This window comes from Natator depressus, chromosome 6, assembly GCF_965152275.1.
Source record: "Natator depressus isolate rNatDep1 chromosome 6, rNatDep2.hap1, whole genome shotgun sequence".
Lineage (NCBI taxonomy): Eukaryota > Metazoa > Chordata > Testudines > Cheloniidae > Natator > Natator depressus.
In genome coordinates this window covers 5,594,464-5,615,368 of record NC_134239.1, presented here as the reverse complement: position 1 = coordinate 5,615,368, position 20,905 = coordinate 5,594,464, and the positions used below count along the sequence as shown (strand labels likewise).

At 42.4% G+C, this 20,905-nt stretch overlaps 1 protein-coding gene across 1 annotated transcript; it reads right to left on the bottom strand.

Annotated features, from left to right (window-relative positions):
- Positions 1-17,776: 17,776 nt before the first annotated feature.
- LOC141989888 (olfactory receptor 5AR1-like) lies at positions 17,777-18,733 on the bottom strand. Its single transcript, XM_074956812.1, has one exon. The coding sequence runs from the start codon at positions 18,713-18,715 to the stop codon at positions 17,777-17,779; it is 939 nt and encodes a 312-aa protein (XP_074812913.1). The 5' UTR covers positions 18,716-18,733.
- Between the last annotated feature and the right edge of the window lie 2,172 nt (positions 18,734-20,905).

Here is a 20,905-nt window from a genome sequence, read left to right as displayed (position 1 = left end):
GGGTGCCCAGGCCCTTTTGGGGAAGAAGAAATGTGGGACTCTACTATGTCTCTCTTTAGACAATCAGCCCCTGAAAAAAATGATCGTTTGGAACCATAACCCCCTGCTGGGAATCCCACAATTGTTGGCTCGCACGAAATCTGCAAAGTTGTTCATCAAAATTCATCTGTGAGGATTTCCAATCTAACACTCATTTGGGCAGGGGACAAATGGAAGGCAGATTTCAAAGCACACTATGGACATTTTAACTGTCAGACATGCCATTTGAGCTAACTAACAGTCCCCTGCCCTTGCAACACTTGCAACACTTGCAACACTTCATCAGTGATGTATTTGGGGCCATTGTGGATCCGCACAGTGTCATCTATTCAGGTGACAGACTTCTTTTTTTTGAGAACCGAGAGCAGCATGCGCACCACACCTGAACCTGGAGAGGTTTCGGCAGCATGGTCTCAGCACAGAATTGGAAAAGCGTACCTCCGGCCAACTCTCCACAGAGTTTTTGGGGTACGTCCTCTCCCCGGAAAATGTTACGATTGATCCAAATAAGGTGGAAGCCATTCACAGATGGGATGAAGTCTGAGTCCTCAAGAAGACCATCGTTTCCTAGACTTCACCCACTTTACTGCTGCTTCGGCCCAGGTTTCTCAGAGCCAATAACCCCCACGAGAGCTCTCCTCCACATAATGGCCACGTTCGTTTGGTCACCTAAGTTCCAAAAAGCCCGCAAACAGCTCACAACTACCTTCACTACTGCACCTATTTGGAGGTTCAGCACTCATCCTGGAAGTAGACGCATCTATTATGACCACCAGGGCCTGCTTCATTTGCTGGTGCCAGATGTGTGCTGAAATTCAGACTTAGCTTGACTGATGTGACTTCTGCGCTTTCACCAAGGCACCACGCACCAAACTCCTTGGCATTTCAGGCCTCTGGAGACCCTGCCCTGGCCATGGGCAGCCATTGCCAGGAATTTTACCGAATCAAATGGCCACATGATGGAACTGACTCTCATAGATCACCTGACCACGATGGCGCGCTTCATCCTCTTCTGAACATGTACTGTCGATTGAGAGGACAGATCAGTTCTGAATTTGCAAAGGCCAATGAAACCTTTATTTTGCTAAATGTAGATTTCCCACTGATTTCATGTCATGCTACAAATGACCTCTCCGAAATTCCCAGCTATCGACCTGGGTCAACAAATCCATCACATGCAAGAAGAATGAAGGGAGCCCCTTCAGGACACTAGGAAGGAATTCAGATACTGTATGGACTGCTGATGGCAAGAGGGAAGCCATTTGCTGAAGGGAGGTACAAAGTCCCTGGCACTGACCAAATCCCTAAGCTCTGTCCATGGCAGCAGTACCTGGCCCATCCCCTTTGCTGACCTTCTGATAACATCTTCCTCCCCTGGGTCTAGGGAGCAAACTCTGGGTCCCTTCCCTCACTCTGGCACAGTCTGTGCCCAGAGTGTCTGAGTCCCTCACCGAAAATGGGTCTCTCCTCCCTTCTCCTCCCTGTGGGGGGGGACTTGTACCCCCATTTTACAGACAGGGAATGAAGGTTGTGAAGTGACCTCTCCAAGGTCACACCGAGCAATGTGGGGGAGAGCTGGGAACTGACTGGGTTCTACAGGAGTGCCCTCCCCACAGGGGCAGCTTCACTTTCTGCCCTTCATCCTCTCCTTCCCTCTTGGCCCATCTTCAAAGGGGCTCTGAAAGGGAAATGAGCAAGGGTTTCCTCCCCGCTCTGTCTTCCAGGCTCTGGGATCTGTCCATGTCGCCAACAGCAATGCAGCCTGCAGCTGGCCGGGCTTGGGGAGCCATGACCTCATCCTGTGAAATCGAGAAGTACTGGCTCTCAGGGATGCTTAGATGGAAAACCACACACCCCACCAGGAGGTAGGAGCCACCCATTCCCAGGTTGTCCTGAGGAGCCACAAATCCTCCAGGAGCTGGGGAAGGGCACAGTGATCAGTTTATCAAAAGGTAGGGAAGGATCGTGTAAGAAGAAGGTCTAAGAGAGAAGGAGCATGAGCTACTCTCTTTTTTGGGGCGTGGCAGGGCTCAAGAGAAGGGACAGGGGCTGTTAGAGGGCAATGGTGAGGTACAAGGGGTGTCAGAGGTGGGGGCAAGGCCTGAAAAGTTCAGATACATTAGAACAGTTGTGCCAGAGAATCACCGGTTGAGGTGACTGAAAGCTCTGAACTAGGGCTGGCCAAAATCATCCTCCTCAGATGGGAACATCCCAAAAGTCTGCAGAAGCTCAGCCTCTGAGGTGAACGTCGTAGCCCAAACCTCTCTCTGCTCTGTACCTCACAGGATTCCCACTGTCTATTCCAATCCAGGATGAAAACTATGCCACCGAAGTCTCACAGCACCTGGGCAATGAAGTGCCACTTAAACCCGCTGTGATGCACAGACCTTGCCCTGGCTGTCTGCCCAGGGCTGAATTTCACCCATTCAGAGTGTAAGGAAATAATTGGCTGAAGGCCTTTTTCTGTTCAGATATGGTTCTAGGGGGAAAGAACCATGGAGATTTTTAACCTGTATTGCTCCCGGGACTGGTGCTGCAGTGATGCAGAGAAGTGCTGATGCACTGGATTTTTTTGGATTCTCCCCCCCACACACACTATTAATCTACTCTCATCCTCTCTTTTAACTGGTATTCTAAGGGCACCCCATGCTTCATGTGGGTATTCTTGGGTGGGCAGATTGCATCAGACCTGCACCAGAATAAATAATAGTGAATGACATATGCAGACACTAAAGTTCTGTAGCCAAATTCTCAGAAACTTTCCACTTCAATGTAGAATCAGGATTTTGTTTTTAATTTAGTTTTTAAAGGTGCGAAGCAGATGCTACCCTGTAATAAGAGGAAACAGAAGCAAAAACTGAAAGAATGTTACTTAAACCAATGAACAGATGCAGAGCGTGGAAACACAGCAAAACAAACCAATGAATCCTGTGAGCAAATAACCTGGAAGGAAATGGGGGAGAAAACCTCATCCGGGTAATTGTGGTTCTTGGGATAAAGATCAGGTTCCTGGTACCTAGTCTGGCTGAGATCCTGCCTTTTCCCTGGATCCCAGACCTGGGCTTCACACGTCATTCTCCTTATTTTATTCCTAGGGAAAAGGATCCCCAAAGGAGGTGTGAGGATCTTCGACTCTGATGTCTGCAAGAAGGTTCAGCCACCTTCACAGGTAGAAGTCAATGCCACTAGTGCCCTTTCTGCTCTCCAGGCCTGCTCCCTGCAGCAGGACAGAGACACCCCTTAACTCCCCGAGTCCTGATTTCCTGCCATTCAAGGGGCTGGGGGCTTGCATTGCCCCCACCCCCGCCATCAGATACTTTTCCGATGGGAATCTCCCTAGAGCAGGAGAGAAATTTGTTCTTCCCTTAGAACCAGTCTGCTCAGTAAATCCACTCACACTGACCTCATCTTGGCTGCTTTGTTTATCCACGATTAGTGGTATCTTTGGAAATTCCTTCGCGTGTGGGGGAGAGAGCTGGAGCGGGGGATACGGGAGCTCCAGCAGATTCCCCTGAAGAACACCACCCTGTCTTTCTCTGGTCAGGGTCGGACGAGCCGTCCCTTGCAGAGGTGAAGACCAGATGGGAGCTGCTGGATTGACCTTGATGTGCCATGTCCTTGTGTGGATGAAGGACCTACATCTCAGGGATGGCCAGCAGCAGATGTACCATGTGTCCAGGAATAGTCTGAACAACCTACACTGACAGGTAAGTAAAGTCATGGCCACATGCAGTGGCGAGCTGGAGCCAGTTCGCGCGAACCGGTTGTTACATTTTGAAACCATTTTAGAACTGGTTGTTAACCTGCTTCCCTGCAGGGGGCACTGAGGCTTTGATGGGCTCCGGCCGGGAAGTGATGTAATTCCTCCTCGGGCCGCCGGGGGCGCGGCGCTGCGCTGCGGGAGCCATGTGGGCTGCCACCTGGCCCTGAGCACGAGCCCGGGGGCTGCTGCTGCTCCCCTGGCCCTGGGGCTCCCGCTGCTGCCTGGTGGGTCCCCGGCTGCTCTGCTGGGCCTGGGCTGCATCCGGCTTCTCTCCCCGTGAGCACCCACCTCCCTGCCCGCAGCCAGCCCCTGTCTCCAGCCACCCCCTGCCGCTCCCCCTGCCCGCAGCCACCCTCTGCCGCTCCCCCTGCCCGCAGCCACCCCCTGCCTCCAGCCACCCTCTGCCGCTCCTCCTGCCCGCAGCCACCCCCTGCCGCACCCCCTGCCTGCAGCCAGCCCCTGTCTCCAGCCACCCCCTGCTGCTCCCACCCCCACATCCACTGGTGCCCTGCTGTTCCCAGGGCAGTAACCCTGCACACCTGCTTCAATGAGGGGGGCAGGGAGCAGCTGGGACCCACACATGTGCACACCCTAGGGTGACCAGACAGCAAGTGTGAAAAATCAGGACACGGGGTGGGGGGTAATAGGAGCCGGGGGGTAATAGGAGCCTATATAAGAAAAAGACCCCAAAATCGGGACTGTCCCTATAAAATCAGGACATCTGGTCACCCTAGCACACCCCCAGGGAGTGGCAGGGACCCACACACGTGAAACGGAGCTCATTTCTAGTACAGGCCCATCTTTTTAAAAAAGAACTTTAGGCAGGGTTCATATACATCCATATTTTCCCAGACAGGTCAGGATTTTTGGTTCTTAAATCGCCGTCCAGGAGGAATTTTTAAATTTTAAAAATTCCTCCCGGGAAAATACAGATGTTTGGTAACCCTGTTGGTACAAAAAATACATACTGGGGCACATCCCTTAAATCAGAACTTTTTATAGGGAACCGGTTGTTAAGATTTTGGCAGCTCATCACTGGCCACATGTAGACACCACAGGAATTGGGGGGGATTGAACCAGGGTCCTTCAGCACAAGCTCCGCTCACTCATTGTCAACCAATCCAGCTCCACCCACTAGACCTCGCCCCCTTCCAGAGTCACAGAATCCAGGAGCCCTAAGTCTCAGATCCATGCCTCACATCACAAGGCCAAACCTCCTCCCATTATGGATGCTGTAGAAGGGACCGTCTGCAGAGACCCCTCTACATTCCCCATCAGAGACCGCAGCCACGGGTGACCAGTGAATGAGCAGAGATCTCCCCTGTGGGAATCCGAGGGGCTGCACATTTGGGGTTTCACAGGGAAGGCGTCTGGCAGCCATTAACAGAGTGACCCTGTGAAGAAATTTTCCATCTCTAACAAAGGGTTTCTGTTCCCCCAGATCTCAGCCGCTCAGCAGAATGCAGGAGAGCCGAGTGCTGATGGGCTAGAGGGGTCACAGGAGTCACCATGCAGCAGGCGTGGTGTCTGCAGTCAGCATGGGTCAAACCCGGTGCTCCAGGCTGTTTCTCTGGATTGTGAAGGGGAGTTTGGCTTGGGGAATCGGTTGCTGGTGCCTGTGTCCACAACTGGGATGTTTTCAGGAGGCTACTCAATGGTCCATGAAGTGCCATCCAAGCAAGTGGAGAATGGACATTAAAGAGCGAGGCTGGGACCTCCGCGGAGCTGCTGCAGTCAAGCATCCACAGCCAGAAGAGAGACAATGGGAAATGTACTGAGATGGCTGGCCACAGCAGCAGCCGCCATCTCATAAACCTCTGCTCATGCTCTACACAACAGAGGTAGGACAAAGAGCCACACAGTGAGAGCCTGGGTTGCAATGAGCAATACACAGTTTTTCAGTAGATTATGCTGCCCTGACAGTCTACTTCCTGTAATGTGCACATCCAGCCTTCCAGGCTGCCCTCAGTGAGAATTAGGTGCTCTGTGCCCACAGGACACGGCTGGCCTTACTAGGAGGTGAACTGAGGTGGCCACCTCAGGTGCCAGACTGTGGGGGGTGCCACTAGGACAGAGAGTGTAGAAAACTGTGTCTGCTGCTGGTGCATGTGGATTCTCTCTGCTCGAGATGCACAGAGAGGGTGGAGTGCTGTGCTGGAGGAAGGAGGGCACAAGAGACATAACAGGCAGGCAGGAGAAAAGGTGAGAGAGAATGACAGAAAGCAGCAGGAGCTGCAGGGGGAGAGAGGAGGAGGAGCCTCTTATGTACCTCTCTAGCATCCCCAGGAGCCTGGACTGATTAACCCCAGCTTCTCAGGGAGCTTCCTGTGTCCTGCTGCTTCCCTGAACCCACCTGAGGAGAACAGGAAGTCAGCTAAGGTAGTAGGAGCCAGTTAGGCCCTTAAGACGCTGATATCTTCCCTCACTCAGGCCCTGCTACCAGCCTGCTTATTTGTCCCCTTCAATTGAGTGTTGGGAGCCACTATAGCTGGCACAGAACATCCGTCATGAGTGAAAGAAGAAAACGTCCCTCTGAGGCAGCATTCAGAAAAAGAGAAAAGCTTCCTTTGCTTTCTTTATCTAAGCAGGAAGGAGCTCTCCTGAGATACATAGACACAAATGTTCAGGGTGAGTCTTCCAGCCCCAGTGAGGAGATGCCTGATCTTCCAGTTAGTCAGAGTGCAGGTGACCTGGCAGCTACTGCAGCATCCATATCTGCATCTCCAATGGATGGAACCATGCACGTTCCTGAAGAAAAGTGTAGATCAGAGAAGAGTGTGGTGGAGGCGCACGAAACTGCTGCTGCTGAGTTGAATTCCTTGAGTCTAGATGATCCAGGACTGTGGACCCACTTGAGCAGTAGCCTGAGGGACTTCCTTGTACTGCATGGGCCACAGCAAGTGAAAAACTTCATGTTCCCCAAAGACAATGAAAATAGTAGTTCCCATCCAACACATTACTAGCATGAAATCCCCAATGGTGAGAAAGTGGAGAGGCCACGGCTTCTGTATTCAAAAATCGAGAATACTGCATTCTAATGTTCCAGCCACGTTGGGTTCTACAGAAACAAAGGACTGGAAAAATCTGGCTAGAAATCTGGCGTGCCATGAGAAGGCAGCAAATCACCAGACAGCATTCCATAGGTGGAAAGAGCTTGAGATGAGACTAAGGTTAAAGGCCACCATAGATGATCAGCATCAGGAGAAGATTGCATCAGAGTCTCTTTCCTGGCAAAATGTTCGGAAAAGGCTCCTTGCCATTGTGAAAATGCTTGCTACCCAAAACCTAGCACTGCGTGGCATTTCAGATCAGCTGTATGTGCCAAACAATGGAAACTTCCTTAAAATTGTGGAGCTGATGGCTGAGTTTGGTGCTGTACTCCAGGAGCTTCTAAGAAGTGTCATCACACAAGAAATGTACACACACTACTACCTTGTAAAACCATTCAACATGACATCATTCAGTTACTGGCAACAAAAGTCAAATGGATGATTGTGGGAGATCTTAAGTCAGTAAGATATTACCCTGTTATTCTGGACTGCACACCTGACATCAGCCATACGGAACACATGCCTTTAATGGCGAGTGTTGTGTGCAGGCCACAGAATCTCACCCACCCACTCCTGCAATAAACCTCTCACCTGCGTCTGAGCTATTGAAGTCCTCAAATCATGGTTTAAAGACTTCAAGGTGCAGAGAATCCTCCAGCAAGTGACCCGTGCCCTATGCTGCAGAGGAAGGCAAAAGAACCCCAGGGCTTCTGCCAATCTGCCCTGGGGGAAAATTCCTTCCTGACCCCAAATATGGCAATCAGCTGAACCCTGAGCATGTGGGCAAGACTCACCAGACAGATACTACAGAGAATTCTTTTCTGGGTAACTCAGATCCCATTCCATCCAACATCCTGTCCCAGGCCACTGGGCCCCATCTACCACAAATAGTCAAAGATCAATTAATTGCCAAAATCATGTTAACCCATCATACCATCTCCCTCCATAAATTTATCAAGCTTAATCTTGAAACCAGCTAGGTCTTTTGCCCCCACTGCTTCCCTTGGAAGGCTGTTCCAGAACTTCACTCCTCTGATGGTTAGAAACCTTCGTCTAATTTCAAGTCTAAACTTCCTGTGGAAGTAAGAAAAAGGGATTTAAGTGCAGCCATCTTAGTTCTGTTGAAAAGAAAGCAAAAGTCAGGCTAACTCTAATGCAAAACTTATAAAGGGAAAACTGGTAAGCGTATAAAAATTGCAAAGCAAAGCTGGTTTTAACGTTGCCTTACAATAACAATAAATTGTAATTGTTTAACATTTTTTGCTACAAATAAAATATAAAAAAGTATAAACAAAACAAAGCTTTATTATTACATAAATAATAAAAAGCTATAAATACTTGCTTTACATTGTTTATACTTTAAAAATTTGCCTAAGGACACTCTGTCCAAATGGCCCTCTTCCTTCTCACAATTGCCTAAAAATAAAACTGTCTCTAACTTGTTGCATCCAAACTAAAAGTAAGAACTTGTTTTCTTCCACAATTTGGTGCCGTGACTCGGATAACGATGCCCGGCTAAAACAGCAGCAACTACTACAAACCGTTCCCATTCAAAGCCCAAAGCGCCAAACAAAAGGTAAAAAAACCTTTAAAAATTGATACTGGGGTATCAAAAAAAAACAAAACAAAACAAAACCCTAACCATGGGGCTGTCTGTCCCTTTGGGCTCACGCCATGCAAACTTATTTATTATGCAACAAGGTCAAATGCAAAGTGGTGCTGAAAAACTTTTTTCCGCACCCCCAATATAAGGTTGAGGTCAAACCTAATCAACGCTAAAAATTTTTGCTGCCTCAATAAGGATGTATTACGTCCAAACATAAAACATTAAGGTTATAGTTTAAAAAATGCATCTAAAGATAAAATAAAATAAAAGTAAAAAATAAATGTGTAAAAAGTAAATGCCGCTATCGAGGTCTGGGACTTAAGCTCACTTCACGCACACCAGGGCCCTCACTCTCTAAGTAAAAAAGCAGAAGGGGGGAGGGGTCAGCCAAACCTCATGACCCAGCAAACAGTGCAAAAAAGTAAAAGCCTTTCCTACTTATAAGCTGCTACCCTGCAAAACCTTTCCCTAAAGTGTGTAAAAATCTTTTTAGCTTTTAAGCAGCTAACACAGCAACCAAAATAAACTGGGGAAACTATTTTATAAGCCGCTAAGCGAACAAAATACTCCCTTGTGTAATTAAAATTTTTACATAATAATCCCTCTAAACAATTCCCACTAAAAGGTACCTTCAATTTAAATAAAATCATACACCTCAAAAAAAAAAGCTACAAAAACCTCCATAAGTCTCAAGTGCAAAAGCTAAAAAACTCCCTCCCCAAATTAAAAACTCAAGTACAAAATTTAAAAACTAAATGTAATGCAACCAAATGCCTCCCTACCCAAACTATATTGTTAACCCTCTCAGCTCTTCCATATCCGCAATTAGTTAAAGGTAAATGCAAAAAAAAAAAGGGGGGGGGGCGGGGGAAGGCTTAATTTAAAAAGTCAGTTTGGCCTAAAAATAAAAAAAGCTGCCCTGCATTCAAAAATCAAAAAACAGAGACCAAGCCAAGCAGAAAAAACTGCTTTCAGCCCCAGCTGGCTGTAAAAAAAATAATAAACACACATAAAACAAAAAGCAAATAAGTTGCAAAACTAAAATTACATTTGCAAAGGTTGGCCGCCCGATAAAACCCAACAGTCTGCCTTTGTAACCCTAAAGCCAGAATGGTTTGAAAACGCTAAAAAGGCCACAAACAGCCGGCCTAAACTAAAATACCAAGCAAAGATCCCTAAAAGGAACGCCCCAAAAAACCCAGGGCATAAAAATCCCTCCCAAAAGGAAAAGCAAGTTACAAAATTTTGCAGCGTACCTCTAAACAATCTATACACAAAACAACCTGCCATCCACCTCTCTCTCTCCTACCCCCAGGGCTGGCCAGCCCGGGCAGCGTGTGTACATATATAAAAGTGGGTCAAAGTTTAAGTATTAACGTTTTTTCTTCCTTTAAGTAACGTAAAAGCAGTTCCCGCACTCACCACTGTGTTAGTTTATTGATAAAGATTTAAAATTCAGTCACATGGTGTGTGCTCTTCATCTCCGCCCCTGCGATCCTGTGGTCTTAGCCTAATTAACTAAGGCACAGGCAAATTGGTAACAAAAAATCTGAGACAGTTTAAGAAAAAATTGCAAAGGAAAAAAGCCCTGAACAGTGCACACCATCTATCTGTTTTATCCTTGTTATTTCACGTTTGCTTTGTTTGGCACTGTTGGTATTATAGGTTAAAAATTGCATAATTAAAAATAAGCCCCACTCTCCTTTGTAGTATGCCTAAAAACCAAAAAACAGTTTAGCATTCCTCTCTCCACCCCAGGCTGCAAACAAAGGGTGCAGGTGGGTCTACCCCAAGTCATAGCAAAAGTAAGCAATAAAAAAAAATTAAAAAAATATGTGTACCCAACAGCTAAAAAAAATGAAGCAACTAAAAGCATAAATCACTATCCAAGCAGCAACTCAAACCTCCGCCCAAAACAAGTTGCAAGCCTTAAAACAAAACTTCCAGGCAAAAAAAGCGGAATGCACCCGCCTGAAAGCCCTGGCTAAGCAAGTACCAGCCCTTCAGGAACATGTGAAAATTTAACCATGTGTGCTCAGCATATGCCGCAATGGCCGTGTGTCTGCCGTAAAAAACATGAAACAGTGACAACGCCAATTGGCCGTGCATTCTGCCCAGGTGGCCAGCCTCACACGCCACCACCCGGGTAGCCCTTGGAAATAAAAATGTTTCCAAAAAAATAACCCAAAGGGGTGGGGGCTAGTTAAAAAGCCCACCCTCCTTGCTAAAGTGGTAATAAAACAAGGCTTGTACCCATAAAAAGGAACGGTTCAGCAAAAAAAGCAAAATCGGGCCCAAGCAAGCAACACAAATTTTTTTTTTAAAAGTTAAAAACTTTAAAAGCATAGCTAATTACAAGCATCAAAAATTTAAATCCCTAAAACAATTAATTAACTTAGATTTTACTGTTTTAAGTGTCATTTTAAAAAATAAGTAATTTAAAAAAACTAAAGTTAACTCTATAATTGCTAAAAAAATTAAGCAGTTAAATTTTACAAAATGCTGGGAAAAAAAAGAAATTCTTGGTTTCTTTGCAGCCAGTCTTAAAAAAAAAAAAAGGGCCCTTTTCCAAAAAAGGTCTGCAAATAAATCCAGGCAAAAAAACGATTTAATTAAAATCATTTGGCCATAAACATTTTCGTCAAATGAGCTAAAAATACATAAGGGGTTTTATTAAAACCTAACTGCCCCAAGAAAAAAAAGGGGCTTAAAATGGGTCCAAGCAGCCGTAAAATCTGCAGAACACTGCCAGGCATTAATAAAATGTGTTAGGTCTCTGTATTCACAGGTAAGAAAAGTCCTGCTCCAAGAAACCTCAACCAACCTGCCATTGGTTAAAAAACAGGTAACTGGGTCTGCGTACAGGTCCATCAACAAAAACTGCTCTGGCCCCACGCTAAAAAGGCCCTTAGCAAGTCCTGCTAACTACCAACACTGCTGTAAAGTGCCAAGAGCTCACTGCCTGAACCCTTGCTTCTCCCTGCAAAAAAGCCCCTCGGCCTCAAAATAACTCCACTTCAACTACTAATCAGCCGGTCCCTCCTTCTGGTATTTCTTTTCCTTCTTCTGGTCAGCAAAACAAACAAACAAACAAAAAAACAAACAAGGTGAAGTGCTAGTAACCTCTCCCTTGTCCACTAATGAAATTACCACATAGCCAGAATGTGCTAAAAAAACCCAACCCACTGCAGGGTAACGTGCTGGTAACTTCTCCCCTGCATGGTAGTAAACCACAACTGCTTCAAACAAAAAAACCCGCTCTCTCTGCTAGAACTGCCAACGTCCAAAAATTCCTAACTACAAAAAACATTAAAAACTAACCCTGGTAAAAAACCAAAAAATTATACACTGGCCAAAAAAGCCTTGTAAAACCCATGCTTAACAAAGTGGTATTAATTAAATGTGGGGCTTTATTCCACAGGCTGTGCCCTGTGTTTTTAAATAAATATCTTCAGCATGTATTGTCCTTTCTGATTGGCTGTTAAATAACAAATACCAGAAACGCCTTGTTGCCACTGCCCCCGCCATTTTCTCCACTATACTATCACCCCATAACACATCCAAGTACAGACAATACCATATAGTCTAATAACACCCAATAGCCAAGGCCTTCCCACTTTAGTAATTTATTTAAATATTGTTTAAAAATATTTTTAAGGTTCAAAATATCCCATATAAGCAAACAATTAAATAAAACAAACCGGTCAGTAAAAGTAAAGGTATATCACATGACTACAAATAAGCCTAAAAAATTTAAAATGTAAATTAGTGGGTTTTATAATGGGGTTAATATAATGGCCATTCCAGGGGTCTGTAATATATATATATAAAAATGGGTCCTTACTGTTTTTGGTGACCCAATTAGTAAATAATCAAATTCATATTTAAAAAAGGTGTGTTCTGCCACCAAAAATTTACCTGTACTAAAATAGTCCCAGTAATTAATAACCTAATCTGTACCGTATTGCAATATACCCCTTCCTATGCTATTCATGTCAATGCTTCTTAAAGGTATATAAAAATTTTTAAACAAATGTGGTACCGTATTTATTAAAAAAATGTTTTAAAATACTAATTAACAGTAATTAATGTTACATTAAAAATTGTAAAATTTGTTTGGCCCTATCTCATTTCAGGTCAATTTTATGTATCCAAACTGCTCCAAGGGGGCTGCTGTTCGGTTGGTACAACAAAGGCCATGGGTCTCCTCCAGAAAAATGAAATCTGGTAAAACACCTATAAAATGGTGCCAGGAGTGCAGCAGCAATTTAAAACATTTCAAGGCCAACAGCATAATAAAAAATTAAAACAGCTAAAAAAGGCCACTGGTCTTATTACTAAAGCACAGGTAACCCAGCTACAGGCTAAAGTTGGTAAATTACATGTTATCTCCACCCTTAGTTCAATGACCCAAAAGCGGTTAACAAAAATGGTATTAAATATCACTAAGGCAAAAAAAAAATGCAGTCAAATCTGGCATGTTCAAACATTCAAAATTTCTCAAATAAGCAGCTAATGGCCATTCAAAGTAACCTTAAGCATCAGGCTTGGTCCCCTGCCCTTACTAGTGCTTCAAAAGTGCCATCTAATCTGTGGCCGTAAAAACATACTTAAACATTTTCAGGGTAAAGTTGCAGGCACTCGCAGTGCTCCTTCCAAGCATACGGGCCGGTTAAAGGGGTGTGGGCTTCCATATACCAAATCCTGGAGGTCCGTAAAAAAAATGCATATAACATGAAACAAATATTCACCGTAATATTTAAAAAATTAACCCACCTTGTATGCCTAGCCGATTTTGTCAGTGCTCCTAAACCACCTAATGTTTACATAAAAATAAAAAATTAACACACACTTTGGCCTTTAAAGCCCCCACAGCTTCAGTGCGTACAAAAGCTAAAGCCAAAAAAAGTCGTTACTGTTTTTAACAATGGTTGTTAAAAAGGTAGAAAACAGAAAACTACGCGAACAAAACACCTAATTTCCCAGTTAGTAACAGCTGTGTAAATGCTGAGGCCACCACTTTGTAAAATATACATTTTAATCTCATCACTGCTGCGAACAATTACACTATTGGCCTGCAAATAAAGTCCTACAATTAAATCTTAGGTTTTCAATACCTTGTAATTAAACTACCTTCATACCAAACCAATTCCAAAACCTACACTCAGTACTACCACAGGTTCAAAAAATCTCTAAATTACAAGGTCAAATTTATGTACTTCAAATTATATTATATTTATGTACTTCATTTATGTACATATATATTTATGTACTTCAAAGTATATTATATTATACATTAAATTAGAAAACATGCATTCCACACAGTTGATAAAGGGTCTATTTTATACTAATCATAATCTAATGTGTTATGTAACTAATGCTATAAATCAACCCCAGCAGATCGTTACAATAAAAAAAGTAATGTTTATATTGTTTTTGTGTAGTTTAAAATATGTTATTGTTGTTATAAAAAATGTAATAACAAAAATACCTTTCATGTTCAAACAGTATGCTTTGTTGTTATATCCAGTCACAGTTGATAAGGCTAACCATTTAATCTAAAATTAAAAATACAAAATCTAATAAAAATAAAAAATTTAAAATGGTAGTTTTGCTAAAAAAATGCACAAGGTGGGGGGAGTGTAAAAACAAAATTAAAAAAAATTAAATGTCGGCCTCTCAGTTGTGTTAAAAACAAAGCAACAGTCAGGCTAACGCAGAACCATAATAACGCAAAATTTGTAAAGGCAGACCTGGTAAAGCGTATTAAAAAACTGCAAGCAAAGCTGTTTAACCTTGCCTTAAAATAAAAATAAAATGGAATTGTTAGGAAAAAAAAGATTAAAAACAAATAAAATATAAAAAAAAAGTATAAACAAAGACACCATCTTATATAATCAAAAGGTATAAATACTGCTTTATATGGTTTATTTTTTAGGCAATTGCAAGGGAAGAAATACAATGGACAGAGATACCTTGGCCTTAGTAGTTTTTTAAAGTATAAACGGTTTCTGGCTTGCTGCATTCAAACTAAAAAAAAATAATAATAATAATTTTTCTTCCACAGTACGAAACCACAATTGCTCCAAAACCCACCACCAAAACCCACAGGCTCCGCTAAAACTGCCAGAATCCAAAAATTCCTAATGACAAAAAACATTAAAAACTGGCCATGGTAAACAAGGCGTAGCATTATACACTGGCAAAAAAACCCTTGTAAAATCCATTCTTAAAAATGTGGTATTAATTGGGTTTGGGGGTTTATTCCACAGGCGGCGCCCTGTGTTTTTCAATAAGTACCTTCAGCATGTATTGCCCTCCCTAATTCGCTTTCAAACAACAAATACCAAAGGTGCCTTGTTGCCACTGCCCCCGCCATTCCCTCCACGATACTTCTACCCCCGTAACACAAATCCAAATCCAAACACCGTATATTCTAGTAGAACCCAAGGGCCAAGGCCTTCACATTTATTTCAATATTGGTTAAAAAAATTTTAAGGTTCAAAATATCCCATATTGAAAAACAATTAAATAAAAAACTAGTCAATACAAATAAAAGTATACAATATCACTACAAATAAGCCTCAAATCTAAAATTAAAATTAGTGAGTTTTGTAGTGGGGTTAATATAATAGCCATTGCAGGGGTCTATAATAGGTCAAAAAAGGTCCTTATTGTTTTAGGTGACCCAATTAGTAAATAATCAAATTCATATTTAAAAAAGGGTGTGTTCTGCCACCAAAAATTTACCTGTACTAAAATAGTCCCAGTAATTAACCTAATCTGTACCGTATTGCAATATACCCCTTCCTATGCTATTCATGTCAATGCTTCTTAAAAGTCTATAAAACTATTTAAACAACAAATGTGGTATGGTACTTTACTAAAAGAAATGTGCTAAAATACCAGGTAACAGTAATTAATGTTATATTAAAAACTATAAAATTGACTCTGCCCCTGTTTAGCTTTCAGGTCACTTATATCTATCCAAACTGCTCCAAAGAAGCTGCCTTTCGGTTAGCAGAGCAAAGCGCGTGTGTCTCCTCTTAAAAAAAAAAATTGTTCAAACACCTGTCAAGTGGGGCCAATAGTGCAGCAGCAATTTAAAACAACATAATAAAAAAATCAGGGCAACTAAAAGAGGCCACTAGTCTTATTACTAAAGCACAGTTAACCCAAGCGCAAGCTGAAATGGGTAAATTACATGTTATCTCTGCCCTTACTTTAATAACCCAAAAGTTGTGAATAAACATGGTATTAAATATCACTAAGGCAAAAAAAAAATTGCAGTAAAACCTGGCATGTTCAAACATTCAAAAAGTCCTAAATAACCAGCTAACGGCCATTCAAAGTAACCTTAAGCATCAGGTCTGGCCCACTGCCCTTACTAATGCTTCAAAAGTGCCATCCAGCTTGTGGCTGTAAAAAACAAACTTAAACATTTTCAGGGTAAAGTTGCAGGCACTCGCAGTGCTCCTTTCAAGCATACGGGCCGGTTAAAGGGGTGTGGGCTCCCACATACCAAATCCTGCGGGTCCGTAGAAAAAACGCATATAAAATTAAACAATTCACGGTAATATTTAAAAAAAAAATAATTCCCCTGGTATGCCTAGCCAATTTATTGTCAATGCTCCTAAAATACCTAATGTTTACATAAAAATAAAAATCCAACAAACATTTTTGGCCTTTAATGCCCCCACAGCCTCAGTGCGTACAAAAGCTAAAGCCAAAAAAAATTGTCACGGTTTATAACAGCGTTTGTTAAAAAAGTAGAAAACAAAAAGCGACCCTAACAAAACACCTGCTCTTCCAAGAGAAATTACAGCTGTGTAAATGTTAAGGTCACCATTTTGCAAAACATACATTTTAATTTCACCACTGCTGCAAAAAATCATTATCTATTGGCCTGCAAATAAAGTCCTACAATTAAATCTTAGGCTTCAAATACCCTTTAATTAAGCCACCTTCATACCTGACGAATTCCAAACCCTACACTCACTCCTACCACAGGTTCAAAAAAATCTGTAAATTACAAGGCCAAATCTATGTGCTTCAAAATATATATCAAATTAAAACACATGCCTTTCATACCATCTATAAAGCATTTATTTTATGGACTAATTATAATGTATGGTGCTATGTAACTAAGGCTACAAAATAACCCCAGCATACTATTACAATAAACACATTGTTTTTGTTTAATTTAAAAATATGTTATTGTGGTTATAAAAAACAAGAACAACAAAACTACCTTTCATGTTCATACTAATTACGCATTATCTTTACATCCAACCAAAAGTTATGGGGCTAAACCTGATCCTTTTAATCTAAAATCAAAAATACAAGGTCTAAAAAATAAAAGTTTAAAAATGATGGTTGTGCTAAAAGCACTAAAGGGGGGAGTGTGAAAAAAGGGATTTAAGGGCAGCCGTCTTAGTTCTGTTAAAAAAAAAAAGCAAAAGTCAGGCTAACTCTAACCCCTAAGAATGCAAAACTTATCAAGGCAAAACTGGTGCAAGCGAACAAAAATTGCAAAGCAAAGCTGGTTTTAACCTTGCCTTAAAATAATAAAATGTAATTGTAGTAAAAAAAAATTAAAAGAAATAAAATATTTAAAAATTGTATAAACAAAGCAGAGCTTTATGTAATAAAAAGGTATAAATACTTGCCTTACATTGTTTATACTTTAAAAATTAGCATAAAAACGGACACTCTATCCAAACGGCTGTCTTCCTTCTTGCAATTGCCTAAAAATAAAACTGTCTCTAACTTGTTGCATCCAAACGAAAAGTAAGAACTTGTTTTCTTCTACAATATCCATTTGTTCTTTTGTCCACATTGGTACTGAGCTTAAATAATTCCTCTCCCTCCATGGTATTTATCATTTACCTAGATTTCAGTAAGGCGTTTGATACGGTGCCACATGGGGAATTATTAATTTAATTGGAAAAGATGGGGATCAATATGAAAATTGAAAGGAATAAGGAATTGGTTAAAGGGGAGACTACAGAGGGTCATACTGAAAGGCAAACTGTCAGGCTGGAGGAAGTTACCAGTGGAGTTCCTCAAGGATCGGTTTGGGGACCAACAGCAATTGTCCTTTAAGCCAAATGCCAGAGCATCTTGCCAATTCTACGTAGTTTCACAGACCCTCATTCGTGGATCTTGAAAACAGCAATTTCTAACATATTTTCTGTACGCAGTCCAATACAACGTAACGTCACTTGGAGTAGCTGAGTCAGAGAACTAAGGATAATGATACAGAGAATTCATTCTTCCATCTGCTGTTTATTGGTTAAAATATAATAATGATTATAATTACCAAGAAAAAATCTTCCTATATAACACCCTTTTAAAGGCATCATCTACCTCCTTGTTTCTCAGGCTGTAGATCAGGGGGTTCAACATGGGGATCACAAGGGCATAGAACACAGAGGTAACCTTGTCTTGGTCCATCAAATAGCTGGAACTGGGCCTTAAATATATACATATCAGCGTCCCATAAAACATAGTGACGACTGTCAGGTGGGAGGCGCAGGTGGAAAAGGTTTTGCGTCTCCCCTTGGCAGAATGGATCCTGAGAATGGCTGCGAGGATGCACATGTAGGAGATAAGGACACCCAGGAAAGTAGTCGTGACAATTACAGTCGAGAAAGTGAAAAGTACAAGGTCAGTGACCTGAGTGTCGGAGCAGGACAGCTTCAGCATGGGGGGCACGTCACAGAAGAAATGGTTGACAACACTGGAGCTGCAGAAGGACAGACTGAATATAAATAGAGTTTGCACAATTGAATTCACAGAGCCACAGACATAGGTGCCAGCCACCAACAGGACACAGTGTCTCTTGGACATAATGGTTCTGTAGAGCAGTGGATTACAGATAGCTTTGAAGCGGTCATACGCAATCACAGCCAGGAGGCAACATTCACTGGTCACAAAGAAACAGACGAAGAATAGTTGTGCCGCACACTCAATGAAAGGAATGGTTCTCATCTCTGCTACAAAGGTCATGAGCAGCCTGGGAGCTATGGCTGTGGAATATCCAATATCTACAATGGACATCTGGCTTAGGAAAAAGTACATGGGGGAATGAAGTCGGGTTTCAACCATGATTAACGCTATCATCCCAAGATTCCCCATCAGGCTGACCACATACATCACTAGGAACAACATAAAGAGGGGGATCTGTAGATCTGGATGATCTGTGAATCCTACGAAAATGAACTCTGTCACCGTGGTATGGTTTCTCTCTGCCATTTATTCCAGAAACTCTCTCCTCTGCTGGTGAAAAATAAAAATAAGGATTACAATTAATCATGGGCCAATAAAGTATTGAGTACAGATCCCTCATAATCCCTGTGATTGTTCCTGTGAAACAGTGTATAAACATAACACGTCAAAGGACACTCCTAGGGAATGTTCTCTTTGTATTTCCCACATGCTTTCCATTAGAGATAGGATATGACCCAGCTACAGAAATATTGTATGCTCTGTGTTAATATGCATGAAACCATCCAGTGGGTCAAATCTTCTATAAAATAAGAGATATATAGATTGGGAGTGTTTAGTTTAGAAGGGAGGCAAATAATCTCCTATCAGTGTACTCAAATAATCAATGCTATAGAGTTTATTCATGGTCATTGATTTTCTCTTCCTAATCCAAACGACCTCAAAGGGCACAAGGGATGCTCAGTGCCCCTTTTATATAGGTGCCTAAATAGAAATTTAGGTGCCTAATATGAGGCAGCCCCAGCGGAAAAGTTTGGTATCACTGTCTATGTAGCCTTAAAGTGTCACTGTCCTATTGGAGTCAGTGTATGTTTTACAGACATTCTTTGTCACCATGTGCATTATTTTTCCTCCCTGTTACAAATCCTCCCAGAGGTACTAACATTTGTAAGTGGTATGGACTGTAACTGATTCTATGGTTACTTTTGACTCAGATTCACAGAGCCTAGAAATGAGAAAATGCATCTCCTAGGGATAAATACTAAGTTAACCTGTGGAACTCCTTGCCATAAGATGTTTTGAGGGCCAAGACTATAGCAGGGTTCAAAAAAGAACTAGATAAGCTCATGGAGGATAGGTCCATCAATGGCTATTAGCCAGGATGGGCAGGGATGGTGTCCCTAGCCTCTGTTTGCCAGAAGCTGGGAATGGGCGACAGGGGACGGATCACTTGATGATTCCCTGTTCTGTTCATTCCCCCTGGGGAACCTGGCACTGGCCACTGTCAGAAGACAGGAGACTGGGCTAGATGGACCTTTGGTCTGACCCAGTATGGCCGTTATGTTTCTATGGAATTTCACTGCCACATTCACAAAGAGATGCTCAAAAGATAATAATAATGACATTTCTTACCAGTCATGGTGTAGGTGTACACTCAGTAAATTCCACTGTGGTTTGTATTTGGTGGAGGAAGTTATGGGCTGGTTTGACTCCTCATTAACCAATTGACTTCAGCTGAGCTACTCTACCTTCACACTACTGAGCCTGAGATCAGAATCTGGCCAGTGACACGGTAACACAATGTGAGATCTGTGCTAATGGGCGCAAAGCATCTCATGCCCGTTTGTAATCTTTAGGATAGAAAGAAAAGGAGTTGGAGATAATGTGGGAGTTTCCTAGTTACTGGAAAAAACAGAGGTCTCGGGATTCTGCATATTCCCTCTCTCTTTACATCTCTGCTAGACAAGTAAAAAAAAAATGAAAATTTTAGTCAATATAGGGAACATAGGAATTGCCATACCAGATCAGACAAATGATGCATCTTATTGAGTATTGACTATGCATTGGCAGTCTTTGCAGTGTGCGTCAGGGAAAGGGGCAAAGCCCTCACGGTAGGAAGTTATTCAATAATAGGCCTATAGGGGTATTTTCATCTTACATCCAGGCAATTAGTGGTTGCCTCATGCTCTGAAGCATGAAGGTTTACATCCCTTGCAAATGTCTGTATCATACCTAATGTAACTGTTCTTAATATTCATACTGTGAATCAACCCCTCCTCCCCCGGCCTCCCAAAATAAAACATACCAAAAAAAGCAACCCTGCTCAAAAAGTCTTTACGGTTGAAAACTTCAGCAACTGAAAATTAGGAAATGCCAGATTTGTGGTTGCCTATGCAACCTTAATTCTGCCCTCTTGGGTGTTTGCATTATGATAGTCTTTAATTGCATTATCACATGCTGTTTTTCCTTAAAACCACTGGACCCCTGCCTTATTCAGTGTATAGAGCAGACTAACTTTTGTGTGACTGAATAGACAACCTAAATGATGTTCTGTTAATATAGTTTTGCATATGTAATTTCCTAGGTTTTTAAAAAGACAAAACTCAATTCTGTCACAACACCTCCATTCTGCATCCTCTTGGTTTGCACCTGTAACCACCTGCACTGCATTACAGACTTCCACCACTTCTGTTACAGGCCTTTGCAAGAGCAAGCTGT

Excerpts from the sequence above, each read along its gene's own strand:
- LOC141989888 (XM_074956812.1), bottom strand. The coding sequence starts at position 18,715 with ATGGCAGAGAGAAACCATACCACGGTGACAGAGTTCATTTTCGTAGGA.